General features: G+C 53.8%; 1 protein-coding gene across 2 annotated transcripts in view; it reads left to right on the top strand.

Moving 5' to 3' along the window:
• The window catches only part of Usp20 (ubiquitin specific peptidase 20), a 34,222-nt gene extending 14,233 nt beyond the window's left edge, over positions 1-19,989 (top strand). Inside the window, exons 7-26 of one of the 2 annotated variants that reach the window (XM_036184110.1) lie at positions 168-299; positions 1,449-1,545; positions 1,964-2,033; positions 3,546-3,659; positions 5,162-5,240; positions 8,398-8,845; positions 9,223-9,357; positions 9,651-9,766; positions 9,919-10,091; positions 10,581-10,675; positions 13,563-13,596; positions 13,793-13,838; positions 14,344-14,524; positions 14,607-14,733; positions 14,937-15,106; positions 15,196-15,277; positions 15,929-16,037; positions 17,009-17,111; positions 18,039-18,110; positions 18,556-19,989. In XM_036184110.1, coding sequence (XP_036040003.1) covers positions 168-299; positions 1,449-1,545; positions 1,964-2,033; positions 3,546-3,659; positions 5,162-5,240; positions 8,398-8,845; positions 9,223-9,357; positions 9,651-9,766; positions 9,919-10,091; positions 10,581-10,675; positions 13,563-13,596; positions 13,793-13,838; positions 14,344-14,524; positions 14,607-14,733; positions 14,937-15,106; positions 15,196-15,277; positions 15,929-16,037; positions 17,009-17,111; positions 18,039-18,110; positions 18,556-18,716 — 2,544 coding nt within the window. In that variant the 3' untranslated portion in view covers positions 18,717-19,989. The remainder of the gene's footprint in view (positions 1-167; positions 300-1,448; positions 1,546-1,963; positions 2,034-3,545; positions 3,660-5,161; positions 5,241-8,397; positions 8,846-9,222; positions 9,358-9,650; positions 9,767-9,918; positions 10,092-10,580; positions 10,676-13,562; positions 13,597-13,792; positions 13,839-14,343; positions 14,525-14,606; positions 14,734-14,936; positions 15,107-15,195; positions 15,278-15,928; positions 16,038-17,008; positions 17,112-18,038; positions 18,111-18,555) is intronic. The other variant, XM_036184111.1, reaches the window with a different exon arrangement.
• The last annotated feature ends 1,315 nt before the right edge of the window (positions 19,990-21,304 follow it).

Raw genomic sequence — 21,304 nt, 5'->3', positions numbered from 1 at the left:
CTCCCACACTAGCCCTGTCTGGTGGGTGCCGCCCTGACGGAGGATGAGCTAGCCTCAGCTCCTGGACACTGACCAGGCTGCCTCTCCCTGGGGTGCGGGGGGCTTGCTGGGTCAGGGCATCTGCTCGGCCATGCGGTCTTCAGCAGTCTTTGGGGTCTTCCCTGCAGATGAAACAGCACAACCTGACTGTGAACCTGACCACGTTCCGGGTGTGGTGCTACGCCTGTGAGCGTGAAGTCTTCCTGGAGCAGCGCCTGGCGGTCCACCTGCCCAGCTCCTCAGCCAAGCTCTCAGAGCAGGTAGGGCACAGAGCTCAGGCTGGTGGTTGGCAACAGTGTCCAGATGGGGAGTCCAGAGGAAGTATGTGACAAGGAGCTCAGGGTAAGGCTGTGAGGACACAGATGAGCAGGGGCAGGGAGGGTTGGGTAGGGGCATGGGTGCATTCATGGCTAGAGGACTCAGCAAAGTCACAGGTAGACCCTGGCAGTCCCACACCTAAAGTATATCCCGAGGAACCTGAGAGTAGTTCCTGTGGCATGCTCCTTTGTGGAAACCCCCGTGAGAGAACTGTCCCTTTGGCAGCAGGGCACTGGGCACTCCTCAGGATGGCAGGCTCCATCCACCCTTGCCTGACTGGTACTTGGTAGGGGCCAGCAAACCCATCTGTCAGGCTAGACTAGCAACCCTGAAAGGCCAGGGTATTGTGGGCAGAGATGTGTGTGGGTGTGTGGGTCGGTGCAGGAGGGTTTGGTTATGTGCAGGTGGGGGTGTGTGCATGCTTCTCTGTTGGCTTCTTGCTGAGACAGCATATCATAGCTAAAAGCATTTATGGAATACAGTGTGACCAGGAGATGTTTGCAAAAGTTTTTATTTTTAATTTTTAGAAAGGGGAGGGGAGAGATTGTATTTTTCTTCTCTGTGTGTGTGCATATGTTTGTGCACATGAATTTAGGAGCCTGAAGAAGCCAGAGGGAATTATCAGATCCCTGGAGCTGGCATAAACGCGTGTGAGCCTCCTGATGTGGGTCCTCTGCAAAAGCAGTGTGCTCTCCTCCCACTGGGACGCCTCCCAGCACTCTAGTTTCCGGCCATGACAGTGTGTAATGTTCACTGGTGTGTGTCAGTGGTAAACAGATCCAGATGCGAACAGTGGTTTGCAGTGCTTGCTCGAGAAACTGGGATTGAGTGGTTTTTCTTTGCTCCTCCCCTGCCTCCAGTGTCTTCTAAAGGAAACAACAGTTCTTACAAATTAAACACAAGACTGGGAGTTCCCAGGGCAAGGTCCCCAACCTCCCCTCTTGCATAATATCCTTCGCTTTTGGGTTCACTCAGGGCTAGCTAGATGCTGAGGCTAGAACCTGGGCTAGCACATGCTTCCCTTGGGAGGAGGTGAGTGCATTCAGGCCCCCCTCTTCACCCCAGTTTCCTCACTTGGGTCTTTAACACAGGACTCCCCACCCCCGTCCCACCCTCTGAAAGCTGTCCCCATTGCTGTGGCTGATGAAGGGGAGTCTGAGTCTGAGGACGATGACCTGAAACCTCGAGGTAATGCTGACAACATTATAATGTTGGTCCAGGCTGGGCATGGAGAGCACTGGGGCTTGTCTCTGCTGACTCCAACTGCCATGGTGCAGTGGGCAGGGCGGCAGACGCACAGAATACGCCGTCCCTAGTGACGTGGTCATTGCTTTCTCAGCTGCGTGAAGTATTGGTCATGGGCCCTGTGTGTGTGGCTTCCTTATCCATGTGGTTGGGAGCCTGAGCTGGGCAGAGTAGCTAAGGGACCCTTTTGTTTGGCACGCCCTGCCTAGGTGCTCTGAGCAGCAGCCGTGCTGACTTCTGGGAGATCTCTGGGTGGAATACAGTTTTGCTCCAGTGGGGCCTGGGTGGAGCTCCTCAGTGGAGGAGGCTTGTGAGGGCCCTTCTGGACAGGGTTTTCATTCCTTCGCCATGTTGTTTTTAGGCCTTACGGGCATGAAGAACCTGGGGAACTCCTGTTACATGAACGCTGCCCTGCAGGCTTTGTCCAATTGGTAGGTTGTCCTCTCCTAAAGGAAGGGAAGGAGATGTCCCTGGCAAAACCCTAGAAAGAGCAGCCGTCTCGCTTTGTGCATTGCACGTTGGCCATGGACATGGGATGAGATAGACTTCAAAACCCCTAGGACCAGGCATGCCCAGTGACTGCCATCCCTTTCGGTCTCATGCCAGCCCTCACACCACCAGAGAGGAGGAGGCATGACAGGCACAGGGGCGCCCAGCACCACTGATTGGGGAGGGTTCTACCCTGATACTGTGTGCATGTGGCCTGTCTACAAGAGAATAAATTCATTGTATCACAGTCCTTCGGGAGTATAGGCCAACATTTACTGACAGAGGGGTGCAGAACCCGGCAGGTAGAAGGGAGGTTGCCAGGTGTGGTGCAGGCCTGTTTAGTCGGGGTCTCTAAACAGTTGTGGTTGAGAGTATGTGTGTTCATTGTTACACACACACACACACACACACACACACACACACACCTGACCCAATAATGATAGAGCAAACCCAGCAGCCTTCCCCTGTTCCCTGTGTATATATAGTTTGTATGTTAACAGCCAATATACATATAGAAAGGAGGGGAGGAAGGGGAAAGGGAACAGATAAGAACACCTAGAAAAGTCTGGAAGGACAGTCCCCAAAGGTTCACGGTGGCTGTCTCATAGCTATATGGTCAGTTAACATTGTTTGCATGACATATGTATGTGCATGCACTAGTGTGTGCATGCTTATACATGTGAATATGTGGCTTCCTGTAGTGTGGTAACTTCTAAAACATGTGGAAAGGGAATTGAGGAGGTGCCCTACCACCTGACAGTCCTGCAGTGTAGGCTCTGGGGGGCAGGGGTAGCTCCACCTCTGTTCATACAGAGTCCCGGCCTCAGGACTGGCAGGGAGCCCCCATCTGACTCAGGAGAGAAGGGCGTTTGCTTGGTGCAGTTGACGAGGCCTTCCTGGCTCTCCATCCTGGAGGCCCTGCTCCTCCAGTGGGCAGCCACATTCTCATGGGGTCTTTTCCTCTGTACACCCCAAATTCCTCTGTACACCCCGACACTGAGACTGGCCTGGGGCCTGTCCAGCACTCCATAGCGTTCTGACCACTACTTAAAGGTCCCGTCTCTCCTAGAGTCACATACTGAGACATGAGGGGTCAGGACTTTAACATGAATTTGGGTAGTTTTGATCTAGGTGGGATCCTTCTAGGCATCTGCAGGGAGTTCTGGGTGTGGGGGCCTCATCTTCCATGCCCATTTTGGTCTTTTATTGTTCACTTTGCTCCTTAAAAAAGGAATTTTATTTATTTATTGTGAATGTGTGTGTGAGCATGGATGGAGTCATGGGCAACCTTAGGAATTGGCTGTTCCTTTCGCCATTTGGGTCCCAGGATTGAACTCAGCTCACCAGGCTCAGTGACTTGCTGAGCCATCTCTCCAGCCCTCACCTAGCTCCTTCTGAATAACACTGTATCCCTCCCTTTTCTTTTCTGTCCTGGCTCTCCACCCACAACCCAGCCCCCCACTCACACAGTTCTTCCTGGAGTGTGGTGGCCTGGTGCGCACGGACAAGAAGCCAGCCTTGTGCAAAAGTTACCAGAAGTTGATCTCTGAGGTCTGGCACAAGAAACGGTGAGTGTCAGAGCCTGACCTTGACTAGATATGTGGGGCAGGACAGCCTGTGCACTCGTGATGGAGCACATCCTCTGGATTCTCCATAGCACATGAATGCTCCCAGCAAGCCTGCACCACATATCTGGTTTTATCTAGTTCTGTCTGATGAATGGGGAGACAGAGGTACAGAGTTTGAGGCGTAATTCTTGCTCCCAGCCACAGAGCTTGTGACCGTGGAGCTAGGGTCTGAGCTCACATCAAGTCTGGGTGACAGCTGTTTTGACAGATGTCTGCAGAGAGCTGCAGACCATCCTGCCAGTGTCGGGTCTCAGTTGAGGATGTAGTTGGGGTGGGGTACTTGCACAGGAGTGTTGGGTGCTGGCCACGCCGGGGTTGTGGCCAAGTAAATGGCATGTAAAGATGAGAAGCATGGTCTCCTCTGGCAAGTGGAAGGGAGGCAGTTGCTTATAGACCACTAAGTTCCCTGTGTCCCATCCTGGCTGGAACCCTCACCTTGCTCGGTCTGGCCCTTGGGGCTTCTCACCCTTTCCTGAAGGGCCCTCCCATTAGCTGCTTGCCAACCAGCCTGCTCTCTGAGAGTCCCTAACTCATAGGGTATCACCGACTCTCCCTTCTACTTCTGTCCCTTCTCCCTGAAACTGCAAGGTTCACAGCATACCTGCCCTGTTCTCTCAAACTGTAGCAAAATAGTCCTCAAGCTTACAAAATCAAGCAAATGAACAAATGTAAAAATAAAGGAAGTGAAGTAGGGAGAACTTGAACTTGCCCACAGGCACACACTAGGTGTGGGAATGGATTAAAAACTAACGCCGGGCGGGGTGGCGCACGCCTGTAATCCAGCACTCGGGAGGCAGAGGCAGGCGGATCTCTGTGAGTTGGAGGCCAACCTGGTCTACAGAGCGAGATCCAGGACAGGCTCCAAAACTACACAGAGAAACCCTGTCTCAGAAAAAAAAAAAAGGAAGAAAGAAAGAAAGGAACTAACAGTGCAAACAGGTGGTGGTGGCACACGCCTTTAACCCTAGCACTCGGGAGGCAGAGGCAGGCGGATCTCTGTGAGTTCAAGGCCAGCCTGGTCTGCAGAGCAAGATCCAGGAAGCCAGGGCTACACAGAGAAACCCTGTCTTGGAGGGGAAAAAACAAAAGAAGAAAAGAGAGAGAGAAAAGAAACTGAAAAAGAGAGAGAGAAAAGAAACTGATTACATTGTTCCACAGGTCAGAGGTCAGAGTTGCTGTTGGGCTTCCTGGGTGAACTTTAGCCTGTTCTTCTAGGGACCCCTAGGGTCTTGATGTGTCCACTTTGGTGATAGTATCTCATTGTACTTCTATGAAGTCTTAGATTTTTTTAGCAATGGACCCTGTGGGCTTGTCTCCTGGCCAGCGGGGCCAGTGGGGGTGGTGGGAACAGCCCCTGTGGGGTCTGTCTGCCTTGTCTTCTTGCCTCTCATGGCATAGCTCCAGGCTGGCTACCTGTGCTAGCAGGATTGGTCTCCCCACAGGCCAAGCTACGTGGTCCCCACCAGCCTGTCCCATGGGATCAAGTTGGTCAACCCGATGTTCCGAGGCTATGCCCAGCAGGTAAGCTGTCTAGTTGCCTGGGACACTGGCCCAGGCAGAGCAGACCTCACAGTAGGCAGGAGGGCCGGGCATCTCCTGTCAGAGCCCTTACTAACGGAAGTGAGGTCTCCAGTGACCTGCTACCCTCTAGGCGCTGCCTTGCAGACAAGGAACTGAGGGTTAAGCGACCAAGTCCCCCACACCAGCCACGCAGCAGAGAAGCAGTGGAGAGGACGCCCAGGCACCTGCCTGAGTACCCCTGCCCCTCAGCCTCCTCGGAGTCTTTTCTTACTAATTCTTATTGTTTACTTATTTGTGTGTGTGTGTGTGTGTGTGTGTGGTGCATGCACATGAGCATGTACACGTGTGTGGAGGACAGAGGTTGGTGTTGGATATTCTTTGTTAATCACTCCCCACCTTATTGTTTTGAGACAGGATCATGTAACAGCCTGGAACTCACAGTTAGGCTAGACTTACTGACCCAACAAACCCCAGACCCTCCTGTCTTCACCTCCCTAGCTCTGCGATTACAGGTGTACCTCTAGGCCCCAATTCTTCATGTGGGTATGGAGACCAGGCTGGGGTCTGCAGGTTCACTCTGCAAACACTCTACACATAGAGCCCTACTTTTTCTTTCTCTGAGGGGAGGGGAGATGGTTTGTTTGTTTGTTTTTTGTTGTTGTGGTTAGTTTTTCGAGACAGGGTTTCTCTGTGTAGCTTTGGAGCCTGTCCTGGAACTCAGTCTGTAGACCAGGCTGGCCTCGAACTCACAGAGATCCACCTGGCTCTCTCTCCTGAGTGCTGGGATTAAAGGCATGCACCACCACTGCCTGGCTTTGTTACTTTGTGTATGTGTGTGTGTTGCTATGTAAATCTGGGTATCCTGGAACTCACTGTATAGACCAGGCTGGTCTTGAACTCACAGAGAATCACCTGCCCCTACCTCTTGAGTGCTGAGTACTAGAATCAAAGATCACAGGTATGCTCTACCATGCCTGGCAAGAAAAACTTTTTAACTCAGAAAGCACCTTTGAGACCTTTGTGATTTTTAGGAAAATCACAAGCCAAGTGTGGTGACACACACCTTTAGTCCCAGCACTCAGAAAGGCAGAGTCAGGTGGATGCTGTGAATCTGAGACCAGGCTGATCTACACAGTGAGTTCCAGGGCAGCCAAGAAAAGAAATCTTGAAACCTAGAATGTGCCGTATGAGTTCCTCGGCCCATGCTGGGCCCACATGGTCTGTTGTATGGCAGGGACTCCTAACTGAACCACAGTCAGAGCTGGTCCTGTCTGGGCCACATCTGCCTAGATGCAGTGGTGGGCACTAGAGGTGCCTTCAGTCTCTTGTCTGCCAACCAGGCCAGGCTGGGGACCCTGGGGCATGTACTCGGGTCCTTGGAGTGGGTCCCAGGCTATCTGCCTGAGAAAGTCTACACTGCCTCTGTACTGCCTGTTCTGGGAAGTGGTGACCAGTGACCTGGGCTCATTGTCTACCGCAAAGGGGGCATGTTGCTCCCCATGTTTCAGGTGAGCATGGCTCAGAGAAGGCATACATCCAGGGCACAGCACACAGTGGCAGGACGAGTAAGGGACAAACCGAGCCTGTCCCTTACCATGAAGTGGACACCATCCCATGGTGCTGCTTAGCTGTGCTGTGACATCCATCTAGACCCCAGCAGAAGCTGCTTCCCCTGGTCTTGGTACTCTACAGACTTTCTAAGTCTTAGCTATGTATTGGTTTATTTATTGGGTTTTCGAGACAGGGTTTCTCTGTATCCTATAGACTAGGCTGGCCTGGCCTCTGCCTCACAAGTACTGGGACTAAAGGTGTGCACCACCACAACCACCTGGCTAGAAAATTTTCTTTTTAAAAAGATTGCGTGTGTGTGTGTGTGTGTGTGTGTGTGTGTGTGTGTGTGTGTGTGTACACAGGTGTACGTGTACATGCATCCACACTTGCAGAGAGGTTGGAAGGTGACCTCAGGGACCACCCTTGTGAACACCACCCACCCCCTTTAACACAGCATTTCTTACTGGTATGGAGCTCACTGACGATTGGTTGAGCCTGGCTGACCAGTTAGCCCAGGGATCTGTCTGTCTCTGCCCCCCCACCCCCTCCAGTGCTGGGACTCCAGTGCATGTCACCACATCTGTTTTTGGTTTTAATGTGGATTCTTGTGCTTGAACTCCCATCTTATGCTTGGCATGTCAAGCACTGTATTGAGCAAGCCACCCCTAATCTTGTAAAAGGAAGGAGCAATAGGTGGCCATTCTTACTCCTGCCCTCCTGATGGACAGAGGCTAGTTGTGGGTTCCACTGACCTCTCCTGGGGACTTTTCATCCCAGGTAGAACCTCAGTTGCCTCTGGATGCCTAGGAGCTACTTCCCTTGTGTGGTCCAGGAGTAGCTCACGGGTCATCAGGCTGCTGCTGGCCTTGGAGCCCATGTCTCCCAATGCTCTCAGCCCTTGAGGTCAGCTGCCATCACCACCTTAGAGTGGCTCTGCCAGCAGGTCACCTCCCAGCGTCCTGTAGGGCTGGATTGGGTACTGGATCCTAAAAATGACACCATCCTTCTGGAGGAAGCAACTTGATCTTTGTCCTGCCCATGTGAGCCAGGAGAGTGGGAGTCTGCTTCCTCTCTTCTTGCCTCTCAGTGTCACACACATGGTGGCAATGTGTGGGGAAGCAGGAAGATGCATCTGTAGAGAAGGGATCAGCTTGGCTGCCTGGCTTGTTGGGTCGTGCTGTTCAGGGCAGTATTCTTGACAGGTCTGGCTTGCAGCATCCTATACTTTCACCCTTCCCGGGTCCCTGCCACCCTGCTGACCTCTGCTCAGGGAGCAAGGAAATGTCAGTGGCTGGGTGTGGCTCTTTGTCTCTTCTCCACTGTGTAGAATCAGAGTTGAAAGTGGTTCTGTGATTTACATCCAGGTCCCCTGGCTCTTTGTGTGCTGTGTGACCTGGGAGGAGCCCCATAGTCTCTCTGAGCCCTGGTTGGAGAGGGGGTTAGCACAGAACTATGGTGGAGACCGCCATGGGGCTCAGCCACTTGACTACATGGGTGCCTACCAGGACCTGCTGGAGGTGTCTGGTGGCCTTGTGGGCAGAAGCAGCAGTGCCCATGGTGGCTCTAATATCCCTGCAAAGCCCTGGTGACATAGCCCTGGTTGCAGGACACCCAGGAGTTCCTACGCTGCCTGATGGACCAGCTTCATGAGGAGCTCAAGGAGCCCATGGTAGCCGCTGTGACCCCACTAACTGATGCCCGGGACTCAGATTCCAGTGACACAGATGAGAGGCGTGATGGCGACCGGAGCCCGTCAGAGGACGAGTTTCTGTCCTGTGACTCGAGCAGTGACAGGGGTGAGGGGGATGGGCAAGGGCGTGGTGGAGGTAACTCGAAGGCTGAGATGGAGCTGCTGATCCCAGATGAGGCAGGCCGTGCCATCTCTGAGAAGGAGCGTATGAAGGACCGCAAGTTCTCCTGGGGCCAGCAGCGCACCAACTCAGAGCAAGTGGATGAGGATGCTGATGTGGACACGGCCATGGCCTCCCTTGACAGCCAACCCATCGAGACCCAGCCACCATCACCAAGGTCCACCAGCCCCTGCCGGCCCCCAGGTATCGGTCAACAAGGTCACTGGTTGGGCCACTGGGAAGTCACTGCCTTGTAAGCCCTGTGTTTGTTACCTGCCTAGCACTAGCATGCAGCAGCTATGGGGTGGGGAAGACTCTGCCCCTGGGCCCTGCCCACAGCCTGGGGACAGCCTCATGTCAGGTTCACTGGACTTTCAGAGCCACAGCCCTGCCTAGTCTTGAGCCTTAGCTGGAGACAGACTGGATTGCTCTGTCCCGGGGTGTTTGATGGGGTTGGAGATGGACATAGAGGAAGGTGTGGAAGGAGATGCTGGCAGGGTCTCTTGCTCTGGCCCCAGAGCTGGCATGGAGGGCACTAGCGTGGCCGCCCTGGCCCAGTGCTTCCTCCTTGCTGTCCCCAGACAATGAAGCCCACATCCGCAGCTCCTCTCGCCCCTGCAGCCCCGCCCACCACCATGAGGGCCGTACCAGGCTGTCCAGCAGCCCTCCTCGCGCAAGCCCTGTGAGGATGGGGCCATCGTACGTGCTCAAGAAAGGTTCGGGGGCAGTGATGAGCTCAGCTGGGATGCCATGGTGGCCAGTTTGGGGCACTTACAACTTTGGTCCAGGCTGTGTGCTGTTCACTTGAGCCTTTAAACCTTTGTTGCAGCCTTGGGATGTGAGAGGGAGTCCCATTTTATAAATGGTGGTGCTAAGATGCCAAGGGGTGACATATATAACCAATCACATGATCCACAGTGAGGGCTGCACAGTGTGGCTGAGGTGCCTCTTGTCTGTGCCTGTGCCCGCCATGCGGGGAGGCTGGCCTAGTCCTGTGCTATGTTCCCAGCCCAGGTGCCCAGTACTGGTGGCCGGAGGCGGAAGGAACAGAGCTACCGCAGTGTCATCTCAGACGTCTTCAATGGCTCTGTCCTCAGCCTGGTGCAGTGTCTCACCTGTGACCGGGTGGGTGTCCAGGGCAGTCTGGCATTGTTTACTACCTGGGGCAGGGTGGACTCTCCCTTGGTATTCCTACCCCAGGAGCAAGCCGTCTGCTTCACCTGCTGGGGCAACTGACACTGGCAGAGGTGGGCACCAGGCTGGTCTTCACCCCATAGGTGTCTACCACAGTGGAGACATTCCAGGACCTGTCATTGCCCATCCCTGGCAAGGAAGACCTAGCCAAACTCCACTCTGCCATCTACCAGAATGTACCAGCCAAGCCAGGAGCCTGTGGGGACAGCTACTCCTCCCAGGGCTGGCTGGCCTTCATCGTGGATTATATCCGACGGTACGCCCATCCTGCTAGCTGGGGCTTCTAGCCTGGCCTGGCTTTTCCTGGGTCTACCAGAAGTGCAGGAACAAGCATTCTTGGGGCCAGGGAGAGTCTATGGATCAGGGGAGCTGGAGGCCAAAGATGCAGATGAGTTAACTGGGTTCAGGGTCTTGGTCAATTTGGGATAGCCTTGACTACATGCTCCTTGAAGGTGGAGGGTCAGTGACAACCCAGAGAGTGGCCAAGCCACAAGGAGAAGTGAGGCAGCAGCATCTGGGCCCATGCCTGACCGGAGAGTCCCGGGCAACTTCCTTAATCCCCGAGGCAGCTGGTCTCAGGGAAGGGCACATAAGCTGGGCCCCTGCATAGCCTATGGACACAAAATGTCCAGCTCAAGGCCTAGTCTCCAGCTGTGTCAAGCTGCCAGTCAGGCCCAATCAGACCTCAGCCACACCCCCATACCCAGGCCCTACAGTACCTATCACCTCTTTCCTGTCTGTCCAGGTTTGTGGTATCCTGTACCCCCAGCTGGTTTTGGGGGCCTGTCGTCACACTGGAGGACTGCCTGGCTGCTTTCTTTGCTGCTGATGAGCTGAAGGGTGAGTAGCCCAGCTGCCAGAATAGGACTGCAGGGAGCGGGGTGTTGCAAAGAGCCCATCCATCATGGCTGTGCCGCAGCTAGCCTACAGCCCAGGGCTAATGGACTCATGGCCACTGTGCTTTACAAACTGACCTGTTAGAGGCCACTGCCAGCCTACAGGAGGTGCACACCTGTGACCCCAGCCCTCCAGGGGTGGAGGCAAGAGATTAGGGTTTAGGGTCATCCTGGGCTACCATAGTGAGTTCAGGACCAGCCTGGGCTACATGCGACTGTTCCAAACAAACGAGATAGATGTTCACCTGCTACCCACCAGGGAAGGCTTGGACACCTATCCTCCCAAACTGTTGCCTGTGACTCTTGCCTGTTGACCTGTTGTTATTTTCTACCAGGTCAGTGAGTGGAAGGGACACCCCACTTGAGCCTTATTAAAGAAGTGGTTTGTTTTTATTTTGAGACAAGGTCTTGGTGCAGCCCAGGCTGGCCTCAGATTCATTGTGTAGCCCAGGCTGGCCTTAAACCGCTGTTCCTCTAGCCTCCACTTCTCCAGCTGAGATTGTAGATGTCACTACCAATGTCCAATTTGAGTGCTTAAATGGAACTTAAAGTATTTACCTATTAGTGTGTGCACACTACTGTCCTAGTATGATTTTGTCCTTGCAGCATGTGGGTCTTGGGATCGAACTTAGGCTGTCAGACTTGATGGCAAGCATTTTACCTGCTGATCCATAACACTGATTTCATGATTTAAAAAAAATTTTTTTTGCTTTCTTTTCCAATTGTAAAATACAAATAGTGCCAATTTTGCTACCATAATTATTTTAATTATTTTTGACTTCAGATGTATAGTTTAGTAGTGTTGTGTATGTTAACATCACTATGCAGCCACCACCTCCATTTCCAGAATATTTTCATCTTGCCAGGCTAAAACTATATTCATTAAACGGCCCCTGCCCCCTCTCCCGTCCCTGATAGTCACCATTCTACCTTGTTGCGTGCCGTCCCCGCAATGTCCTTTTTGTGGGGCTGGGGATTGAATTCAGAGCCTTGCGTTGACCACTGAGCCCCACCCAGCCCTTTTTCTGAATGTGTGAGACTGACTCCCCCCAGCTGTCAGACCTGTTCATCCTCGTGAAAACATGGCTCAGATTTTCTCCCATTTTTATCTGTCTATGGATGGACCCGCCTCTGTGACTCCATCAGCTGCTGTGATGTCACTACTGCGGACATCCATGATCTGACATAACATGAACATAATACTGTCTGTGTACGCTTAGGAGTACTCTTGCTAGATCTGTGGGAACGGCAGTTTACACCCCAATCATGGAAGAGTTCCATGCGGTTCAGGTTTCCCCATGTTCCTGCCAGCTCATTGCTGGTTTTTTTCTGAACAGTTGTGAGCTTACTGGGCATGTGGTGGTGCCACTGTGGTTTTGATCTGTATCCTCTAATGCTTAGTGATGCTGAGCACCTTAAATGTTTTCCATGGGGAGTGAAAGGGGCTGGTGAGATGGCCCAGCAGGTCCGAGCAGTTGCTGTTCAGTTCCCTGCACCACATGGCAGCTCACAACCAACTGAGTGACCAGTTTCAGGGTACCCAGTGCCCTCTTCTGATCTCTCGGGCACTGCACACATGGTGCGTAGACATACATGGCACAATAAGCTATTTTTTAAAAACCTCCTGTTTGTTAGTGGGGATGGGAGATGGCTGAGTGAGTAGTGTTTGCTGAGTTCAGATCCCTAGCAGCAGGGATGGTGGTGTGTGTCTGTAACCCCATAATCAGCGTGGGCAGAGCTAGGAGGATCCCAGGCCTCACTGACCAGCCAGTCTAGATGAACTGATGAACTCCAGGGTGTGGGAGACCCTGTCTCAACAGACGAGGTAGAGAGCAATAAGGGAAGTTGACCTGATAGTGAACTCCAGCCCCTGCACATGCGCACACAGGCGAGTGCTCAAATGTGCAGCCACAGTGCAAGTGCATACACATACCTGCTAGTCTCTGTCTGCTCTGAAAGCAGGTCACTTCGTTGTTGAGTTTTAGGAGGTCTTTCTGTGAACCCTTCTCAGGCACAGAATTTGAAGCGGGTTGCAGGTGTGGCTCAGTTGGTAGAGTGCTTGTGTAGATACACCAGGCCCTGGGCTCAATCGCCAGTGTCGCACAAACTGCACACCCGGAATTTTATAATCGGAACACCTACATTTTCTTAGATTTTTGATCCATTTTTGAAGTTTTTAAAAAAATTTAATTTTTAATTTTTTCATTTAATTAATTAATGAAGTAACTGTTGGGATAGCGTTTCTCTGTGTAATAGTCCTGGCTGTCCTGGCACTCACTCTGTAGACCAGGCTGGCCTCGAACTCTTAAAGATCTGCCTGCCTCTGCCTCCTGAGTGCTGGGATTAAAGGTGTGCACTATTACCACCTGATGAAGTTTTACATTTTGAAGAATGTTTGTGGTGTTGTGCGTGTGTTCACATGTCACATTGCACATGTGGAGGTCAGAGGACAGCTCGGGTTGGCTGTCTGCTTTCACCATGTAAGTCCCAGGGAGGAACTCGGGTATAAAGCTGCTGAGCCATCTCTCGGCCCCACGTCCCTTTTGTAAGCAGTGTGATGTGGGGAACTTGCATGCCCAAGGTTCGAGTCCCACCCCTGCCTCCCGGTTGGCTTCCCTCCTCTTCTGCCCACTGCCTGCGTTTGTTTTTGCTAATGTTCTTTGACGGCTTCGGTGCTTCTAGGGGCAAATAAACCTTTTTGTTTCTTCTTGTTCTGTCTCTGGAATCCCATCACTTCCTGCCATTTCCCCCCTTAAACATAACTCCTATTTGCCCTCTCTGTCCCCATTTCCTGTCCCTGCTGACCTCTGACCTTTGCTCCTCTGCACTAGGTGACAACATGTACAGCTGTGAGCGGTGTAAGAAGTAAGTTGTGCTCTGGGGTCCCGTCCCCAGCTCCCTGTTCCCAGAGTCCTCCCGCTTACACTTTCCCCAGGGGTTCCCTCGGATAGCCCTGTGCTAACCTCCAAATGGCAAGGGTCTGGAGGGGACTGTACCCTGGTCCCTCTACTGACTCCTTCCCCACAGGACACTGACCGTGGCTCTGTGTCCTCCTCTGTAGGCTTCGGAATGGTGTGAAGTACTGTAAAGTCCTGTGTCTGCCTGAGGTGAGTGAGCCACCTTGGCTGTTAGGCTGGGGTCCATGGGATAGGATGTTTGCATGGCCTGTGGGGCCGTGTGAAGACTGACCTGTCCCTGCACAAGCACAGAAGGGGCCATGAAGCTTGCACAGTGCTTTGGGTGAGACACCCGGGGAGTGAGTGCTAACAGGGTCCCATCGTGTCAGGTGTCCTCTGGACTTCAGTTCCTCTTCTCTTAGGGGCTTGCAGAGGTCCCCAGGTGAGCAGCGTTCCTATGGTTGGCACAGTCTTCTGTAGTTGGAGCAGAGACAAGGCTCAGGCTGTGGCTGGATGGTGTCCTGGGAAGGCTCCTCAGAGTTCCCAACCCAGTGTCAGTAAACATGGCAAGCTGGGGCAGAACCAGCTTCCTGAGGGACCAGCCCAGCTCGCCCCTCTGGCAGACACATCATAGGCCGCCAGTCCTCGTGAGGGGAAACGGGGCTGTCATCTCCCCCAGATGGCCAGGTGACTGGCGCCTGCCCCGTCCCCTCAGGTTCTGTGCGTCCACCTGAAGCGCTTCCGGCATGAGGTAATGTACTCCTTCAAAGTCAGCAGCCATGTCTCCTTCCCCCTCGAGGGACTCGACCTACGCCCTTTTCTGGCCAAGGAATGCACGTCTCAGGTCACCACATATGACCTCCTGTCTGTCATTTGTCACCATGGCACAGCAGGCAGTGAGTATGCCCCACACTCCAACCAGGCCCTCCTGCACTGCCTGTGCCCTGTGGTCTCCATAACTTGTCGCTTGTCTGCCAGGTGGGCACTACATTGCCTATTGTCAGAATGTGATCAATGGGCAGTGGTATGAATTCGATGACCAGTATGTCACCGAGGTCCATGAGACAGTGGTGCAGAATGTGGAGGCCTATGTGCTCTTCTACAGGTGGGTCTGCTGGGAACCCCACTCAGTGTGTCTGTCTGTCTGTACTGTAGGTTCTGTAAGCTAGCTTTCCTGTGGTGGCCCTGTGAGAGGGTCAGGCCACCCCCCAGCATGCTAGGGGTGGCTCTGCATTCTTGGCATGGCTTGGTGTCTATGCACAACCTGGGCCCAGGCCTATTGGCTTACCCCCCTCCCCCCAATCTCAGGAAGAGCAGCGAGGAGGCCATGCGGGAGCGGCAGCAGGTGGTGTCCCTGGCTGCCATGCGGGAGCCCAGCCTGCTCCGGTTCTATGTGTCTCGAGAATGGTTAAACAAGTTCAACACCTTTGCAGAGCCAGGGCCCATCACCAACCACACCTTCCTGTGTTCGCATGGAGGTGAGGTCTGCCCCCGGGAGAGGTGGTGTGGTGGGGATACGCAGCTGGGTCCAAGCCCCAGCTCTCCCTCCCTGTGCCTCCCTTCACAGGTATCCCACCCAACAAATACCACTACATCGATGACCTGGTGGTCATTCTGCCACAGAGCGTCTGGGAGCATCTGTATGGCAGGTGAGTGCTGGGAGCTGGCTGGAGTGGTGGCTGACCCCACTGCCCTGGTTCCCTGGGCAGTACAGTTCCAGCGAAGGTGACGCAGTGGCTGCTGGGAATCCAGCCAGCCTGTCGGCTCTGCCATGGAAAGAAAGCCCTTGGCTATTGCCTTCAGGGCTGAGGTGTGTGTGTGTGTGGGGGGGGGTAGTCTTGGGCCTCTGACCGCCACTCAGCACAGGCTCTCCGGTGTGGGGCCAGGACTGGCCACACTGAAGCAACAGCTCTAGTCTGGAGACTTAGGTGCAGTGACCCCAAGAGTGGGTAGTCCTCCCATGGCAGCCTAGCCTAGCCCCAGGCCCCTGTAGAGCTGAGTATGTGGGGTCTGCCCCTGGAAGAAGGGGCTCTCCTGCCAGGTTCCAGTGGGTGGTGGGGAACACCCCTTGATCCTGGAAGGCCCCAGGGCCAGGGCCACTATCTCCTGCTACACCCCCACTGCACTGAGGCCACACAGCTCGGTGGCCCGGGAGGAAGCAGAGCTCTAGGCACCTTTTACAGAGAAGCAGGCACAGAGGACCCTTGACAGCCTTTTGTGCTTAGTGTACTAGAGATGGCTGAGGGCATGGGGTGGGGGGCACCTCCCCTGCTTGATGCTGGCTCTCCTTTCCCGAGCAGGTTTGGGGGCGGCCCTGCTGTGAACCATCTGTACGTGTGCTCCATCTGCCAGGTGGAGATCGAGGCCCTGGCCAAGCGCAGGAGGGTAGAGATTGACACTTTCATCAAGGTGCGTTTAGGGAGCGGGGACTTGGGGACCAAAGGAAGTGCTCTGCAGAGCAGTGAAGGTAGGGAATGAAGAGAAGAGGCTCTGGTGTTAGGGAGAGGATGGCCTGCTCTACTTGTGCCATCTCGGGGGTCCAGGCTGAGTGCCCCTTGACTGTGGGTACCGTCCTGTGCCCCACAGGGGCACTGCTGTCCCTGGGGCATGGAGCACTCCTAGCTGAGGACTGCTGGGCTCTGCACCCTCATGTGGAAGGTGCCTGAGACTCACAGAAAGTGTGAGGAGTGTGGTGCCCATCAGAAGAAGGGCTGCTGGGACAGGGACTGCTGTGGGTGGGGCCACTCACTTGGTCCTTACATCAGGGCACAGTAAGAGACCTCAAGCATGTAAAATAGTGGGTACAGAGAAGTGCCAGTGAGGGCCTCTAGGTGTCACTTAGTACCTGTGATACCCTGGGCATTGTCTCCAGCACTAGCATTAGAGCTGTTAGAACAGTGAACCGTGTGGGCTGATGTTATGTCTAGTGAGTGGAGAAAATAGCATCTTTTGTGTGCTTGTCCTTTGGGAAAGTACTGGAGGCACTATCTGTTGTGACCTAGCTGGTCAGAATGGAAATTGGCCTTTCTTTTTTAAGATTTATTTTATGTGTTTGAATGTTTTGCCTGCACATATGTATGTGCACCATGTGCATGCCTGGTGCCCTCAGAGGTCTGAAAAGAACATTGGAATTGGAGTTATGGATGGCTGTGAGCCACCATGTGGGTGCTGGGAATTGAACCGAGTCCTCTGCAAGAGCAGTGAGTGCTCTCAGCTGTCTCTCCAGCCCTTTGAATTTTCTCTTTTCTTGAACATGTCAAGGAGTCATTGATTTTCTGCCTGGGGCAACCAGTGTTTGTGAGGGTCAGGAGCTGGGGTGGGACTTTGGGAAGTCATGAGGAACAGGGACCAGATTGACCCCCTGCCTGGCTTCTCCACAGCTGAACAAGGCGTTCCAAGCTGAGGAGTCTCCCGGAGTCATCTACTGCATTAGCATGCACTGGTTCCGAGAGTGGGAGGCTTTCGTCAAGGGGAAGGACAGCGGTGAGCGGAGAGGGCCTGGGGAGGCCAGGTCCTTGGTGCTCTCTCTACTCCAGGGCTGCAGAGCACGTGTTCCTCAGACCTGGCTGGCACTGCTGCTCTCCCAGCCACTATGGCAGAGCAGCGTTCCCTGGGGCAACTGCCCCTCCTCCTTCAAGGCCGTGTCCTTGGTTCTACACCTCCTGGGTAGCTAGTTCAAGACCTTTAGGAAGGCTGAGGTACTTGTCTGACTGCTCAGATTTGCAGAAATGGAGACATCCCTGTAATAAGTGAGCTATCAGGATCCTGAAAGTTACCAGCAAAGAGTAGCCCATGGATGTGGGCCACCTTCACAGCCACTCAGGCTCCCAGGCTAGGCCTGGCAGCTTGGCAGAACCTGTGCATGTCATGTGCTAGGCATTTGCCTGCTTCTCAGAGCACAAACAGCCAGTTCTGGAGAGGGTATTGGATCCCTTTTCCCAGTCCCATTCTTTCTGGCTGAAGCAGTCAGGTGACTGTGGTCAGGAACATAACCCTGGGCTTCTGTCCATGGTCTGGCTTCTTGCCTTCCTCCAGCTCTGAGCTGGGCAGGTCTCTCCAGCTGGTCGAACCCCTGTCCTGTGTAAACAGTTCTTCTCACTTCCCGTCTTTGCTGAGGGTTAGATGAGATGGTAGAGGACCAGGAAAGGACACTCAGCTGGTGGAAACTACCACCAATGCCCATCACTGAAACATTGGTCTAAAACAATCCCATGCCCCCTGGAGGTACCTCTTCTGGGTCCGGAGTACTGAGAGGCTGGCATGAAATCCAGAGAGAAGGCATTGGTGCACCAGTGTCTGTTAGCCCTGGCTCTGACCTGAGGCCAGGATGGTCTCTGTGGGCTCTGGGTGATAAGCCTTGCTGAAGGGTAGCACTGTCCCGAACACTGAACCCAGCCCTATCTATTGCAGAGCCTCCTGGGCCCATCGACAACAGCAGGATTGCTCAGGTCAAAGGCAGTGGCCATATCCAGCTAAAGCAGGGTGAGTCCCCAGCACATCAGCCCAGCCAGGCTGCCCTTAGTACCTTCATGCCACCAGGTGCCATGAGGGCCTGTCCTTCCGGGGAGCTTTGCCACCTGTCAAAGTCCTGTTATCCAAGTCCAGGCCCAGAGGCCATGATGCAGGTCCTCAGGCCCTCACCACACCCACCCCACACCCTCCCCGCCTCTTCTGCCTCCTGCTAGCCTGGTTGACTCTTCTGTCATCTAACCGTGGGAAAGAGACAACAGTTAGAGAGCTGTCCTTGGGGCCTGAAGACTGGTACTTGTACATGCAGCAGCTTTCGGGAGGGTCTGGGATTACCCTCCCTCCCTTCTGGGGCACTGTCCCATCCTCATCGCAGGGTCCTCACTACCTAGAAGGTGTTTCCTCTGAGGACTGGCGTACAGTGTGGACTCTGTGTAAGTATGCTTCTCCTGTTCCACAGGGGCTGACTATGGGCAGATTTCCGAGGAGACCTGGACCTATCTGAACAGCCTGTATGGGGGTGGTCCTGAGATTGCCATCCGGCAGAGTGTAGCTCAGCTCCCAGACCCAGAGAGCTTGCATGGAGAGCAAAAGATTGAGGCTGAGACCCGGGCTGTGTGACTTGGCCAGGCTGAGTGGCTGTGGCTGGTCCTACTCCCTCTCCAGACAGCCCTGCATCCCTCTGAAGGCTGCGTCCTGCTGAGTGTCCATTGTCCCTGAAGGCTGGTACTTGCCATCCCCCCGAGGGTGTCTGTGCCCTGCAGCTGCGCAGGTGCAGCTGGTGCAGAGGCTAAGTGCGGCTGGTCCGTCTGCCATGAGAGATGCTGTGTTGGGAAATATATTCTCTCAGACTTGGAGAACTCTGACTGTCATCACCATGTCCCCAAACCTGCCCTCTTGCTAGCTCGGGCCCAGCTTTTGTCCCCGGAGCCCCATGCTGCCCCTTAGCCAATGCTGGCCCCTGGGATGGGGTGCTGGGAGTGGCTGCCACTTCTGGGGTATTTTCTGCTGTGAACTTGGTCCAACACCTTAGGGACTCACAGAGGTAGATTTCCATGCACAGGGGAAGGGGGCAGAACGGTTGTGAGGGGCTCTGCATGTTGGCCAGCAGCCCCTCACATCATGTTGGTTACCAGAGTCTCCTGGAGGTGCAGGCTGCCCCATGTTATTGACTACAGAAACAGGACTCGTGGTTGGAATGGAGAATGGGCAGTTGTTACTTGGAGAGGACCTACCATCTTGCCCGCTAAGCCACGGGCAGACTGGGTGTTGTCATTTGCCCTGTGGGGTGGTTCCTGAGCCCCTGTGGGGTGGGGTACAACGGATACCTCACACACTAGAACACTGTTGGTTGCTCGCTCAGCTTCCTGTACAGCCTAGAGTGACCCTAATCCCCAACCACCCCCCACCTCCCCAGCCTTAGTGTCTAGGGCCACCTCTGGGGAGATGATCTGTGGCCACTCACACAGGCACTTGCCCAGAGGGTCCTGCAAGGCCACTGCAGAGGTACTGGGACCCGCTGAGCCTAGAGGGGCTGTCCTGTTTCTGGGGTCCTTGAGAAGTCTGGACAGAACATTTAGGGCAAGATTTTCTTTTCAAAGCTAAGTCTAGGGTGGTGAGGGATCCTGGGACCAAGACGTCTCCAGAGGGCAATGACCTCCAGGCTCTGCAGAAGTGGGTGCCAGCAGCCCAGGTCTGGGCATTTGCTGTCCCCTAGACTTACTTCTTCCCACTGAGGTGGCATGCAGCCCCATGGACAGCTGCTGCTGGGACTTGCCCTGTTGGCTGCCATCTTTTGAAGGCTCTGCTGTAGAGCTCTTGGCTCCTTGCACTACCGTGATGCAGTCTGGTTTGTGTTGAGAATGTCACAATAAATATGCATTCCTCCCCTGCCCCTAGCTTGTACTGTGGCGTCTGCCTCCAGTGGTGGTGAACACAAGCCAGAGGCCCTGTGGAAGCCTTGGGGAGGAGGCTGGAACACTTGAAATACCAGCTGTGTCTTTCCTTTCCTGGAACCCACCAAACCATAAGGGGCCCCAGCAGGGATGTGTTTAGTGGTCAGCATATCCCATGTATTGTCATCCCTGCTACCTCAGCAGTAACCTGCAAAGTAGCTACAGATCCATAGAGCCTTACCCAAGACCTCAGGCCTCTGGACCATAGGTGCAGCACTGGGCATCATCCCTACAGCTCTGGTCCCATTTATTTTTGCTTTCTGAGGGAGAATTTAAGAGTATGTATTACTTGGGTGTAGCTCAGTTGTTAGGCATGTTATGGGGCTCAGATTTAATGTCCTGTGTAGGAGAGCAGACTGGTAACTGACATTCCATCATACCTGAAAGTTCAGGAGTGCACTGAGTAGAAACAAGGGTTAAAACCTTCCCAAAGCTAGGAGTAGTGATGTACAGCTCTAGTCCAGCATTTGGAAGGCAGAGGCAGGAGGATCAGGAATTCAGGGTTGTCCTCAGCTACATAATGAATTACAGGCTAGCCTGGGCTACAGAACTCCATCTCAAAACCAAAAGATCCACCAAACAAAAAATACTTGTAGGACTGGGAATGCACCTCACAGTTGGAAGAGTGTTTTATCTAATATGTGTGAAACCCTGGATTCTGTTCCCACCACTTTACTCCAGGCAAGGCAGAACCTGCTTGTAATAGCAGCTGCCTGTAGCAGGTGGAGGCAGGAGGCCACATCTTGAGTTGCTTGGACGACATGAGCTCCTGTATCCTGCCTCATCAATCCTGTTTACAAGTTACTATGTGTGGAGTGTTTCTAGAGATGTCTTAGACACGCTCACTTCTGAGGGCTACACGCTGTGGGTTTGAACCCACAACACACATGTGGGCGGCTTCCTATGGTGGAGAAGTTCTGTCTGGAGTTATTTCAGGGGCTTGGCAACATTCACTTCTCGTACTGTGGGAAGATGAGCTAGAAATAGACCCTGATTTTCCTCAAAACACTTTGGTCGTTTCCCTTGAAATAAACATAGCTCTTAAGAGGTTCCAGTGAACTAGCTAGACCCGGAAGGCAATGTACCCTGGCTGAGCAATACAGGAAGTTCTCAGGGGCTGGTGAGGTGGGGCCAACTTCTGGCCCTAGGGCTAATTCTTTGAGGAAGAACCCAGAAAGGACAGTGCCTCTCTGTGGGAGCAGGTAGCTGGCACCTGGGGACACATGCAGGCCCTGACTGTCTGTGGTTCTGCCC

Source organism: Onychomys torridus, chromosome 4 (assembly GCF_903995425.1).
Source record: "Onychomys torridus chromosome 4, mOncTor1.1, whole genome shotgun sequence".
NCBI lineage: Eukaryota > Metazoa > Chordata > Mammalia > Rodentia > Cricetidae > Onychomys > Onychomys torridus.
Note: the sequence above shows the minus strand (reverse complement) of the source record. Positions and strands in the feature narration are given on the sequence as shown.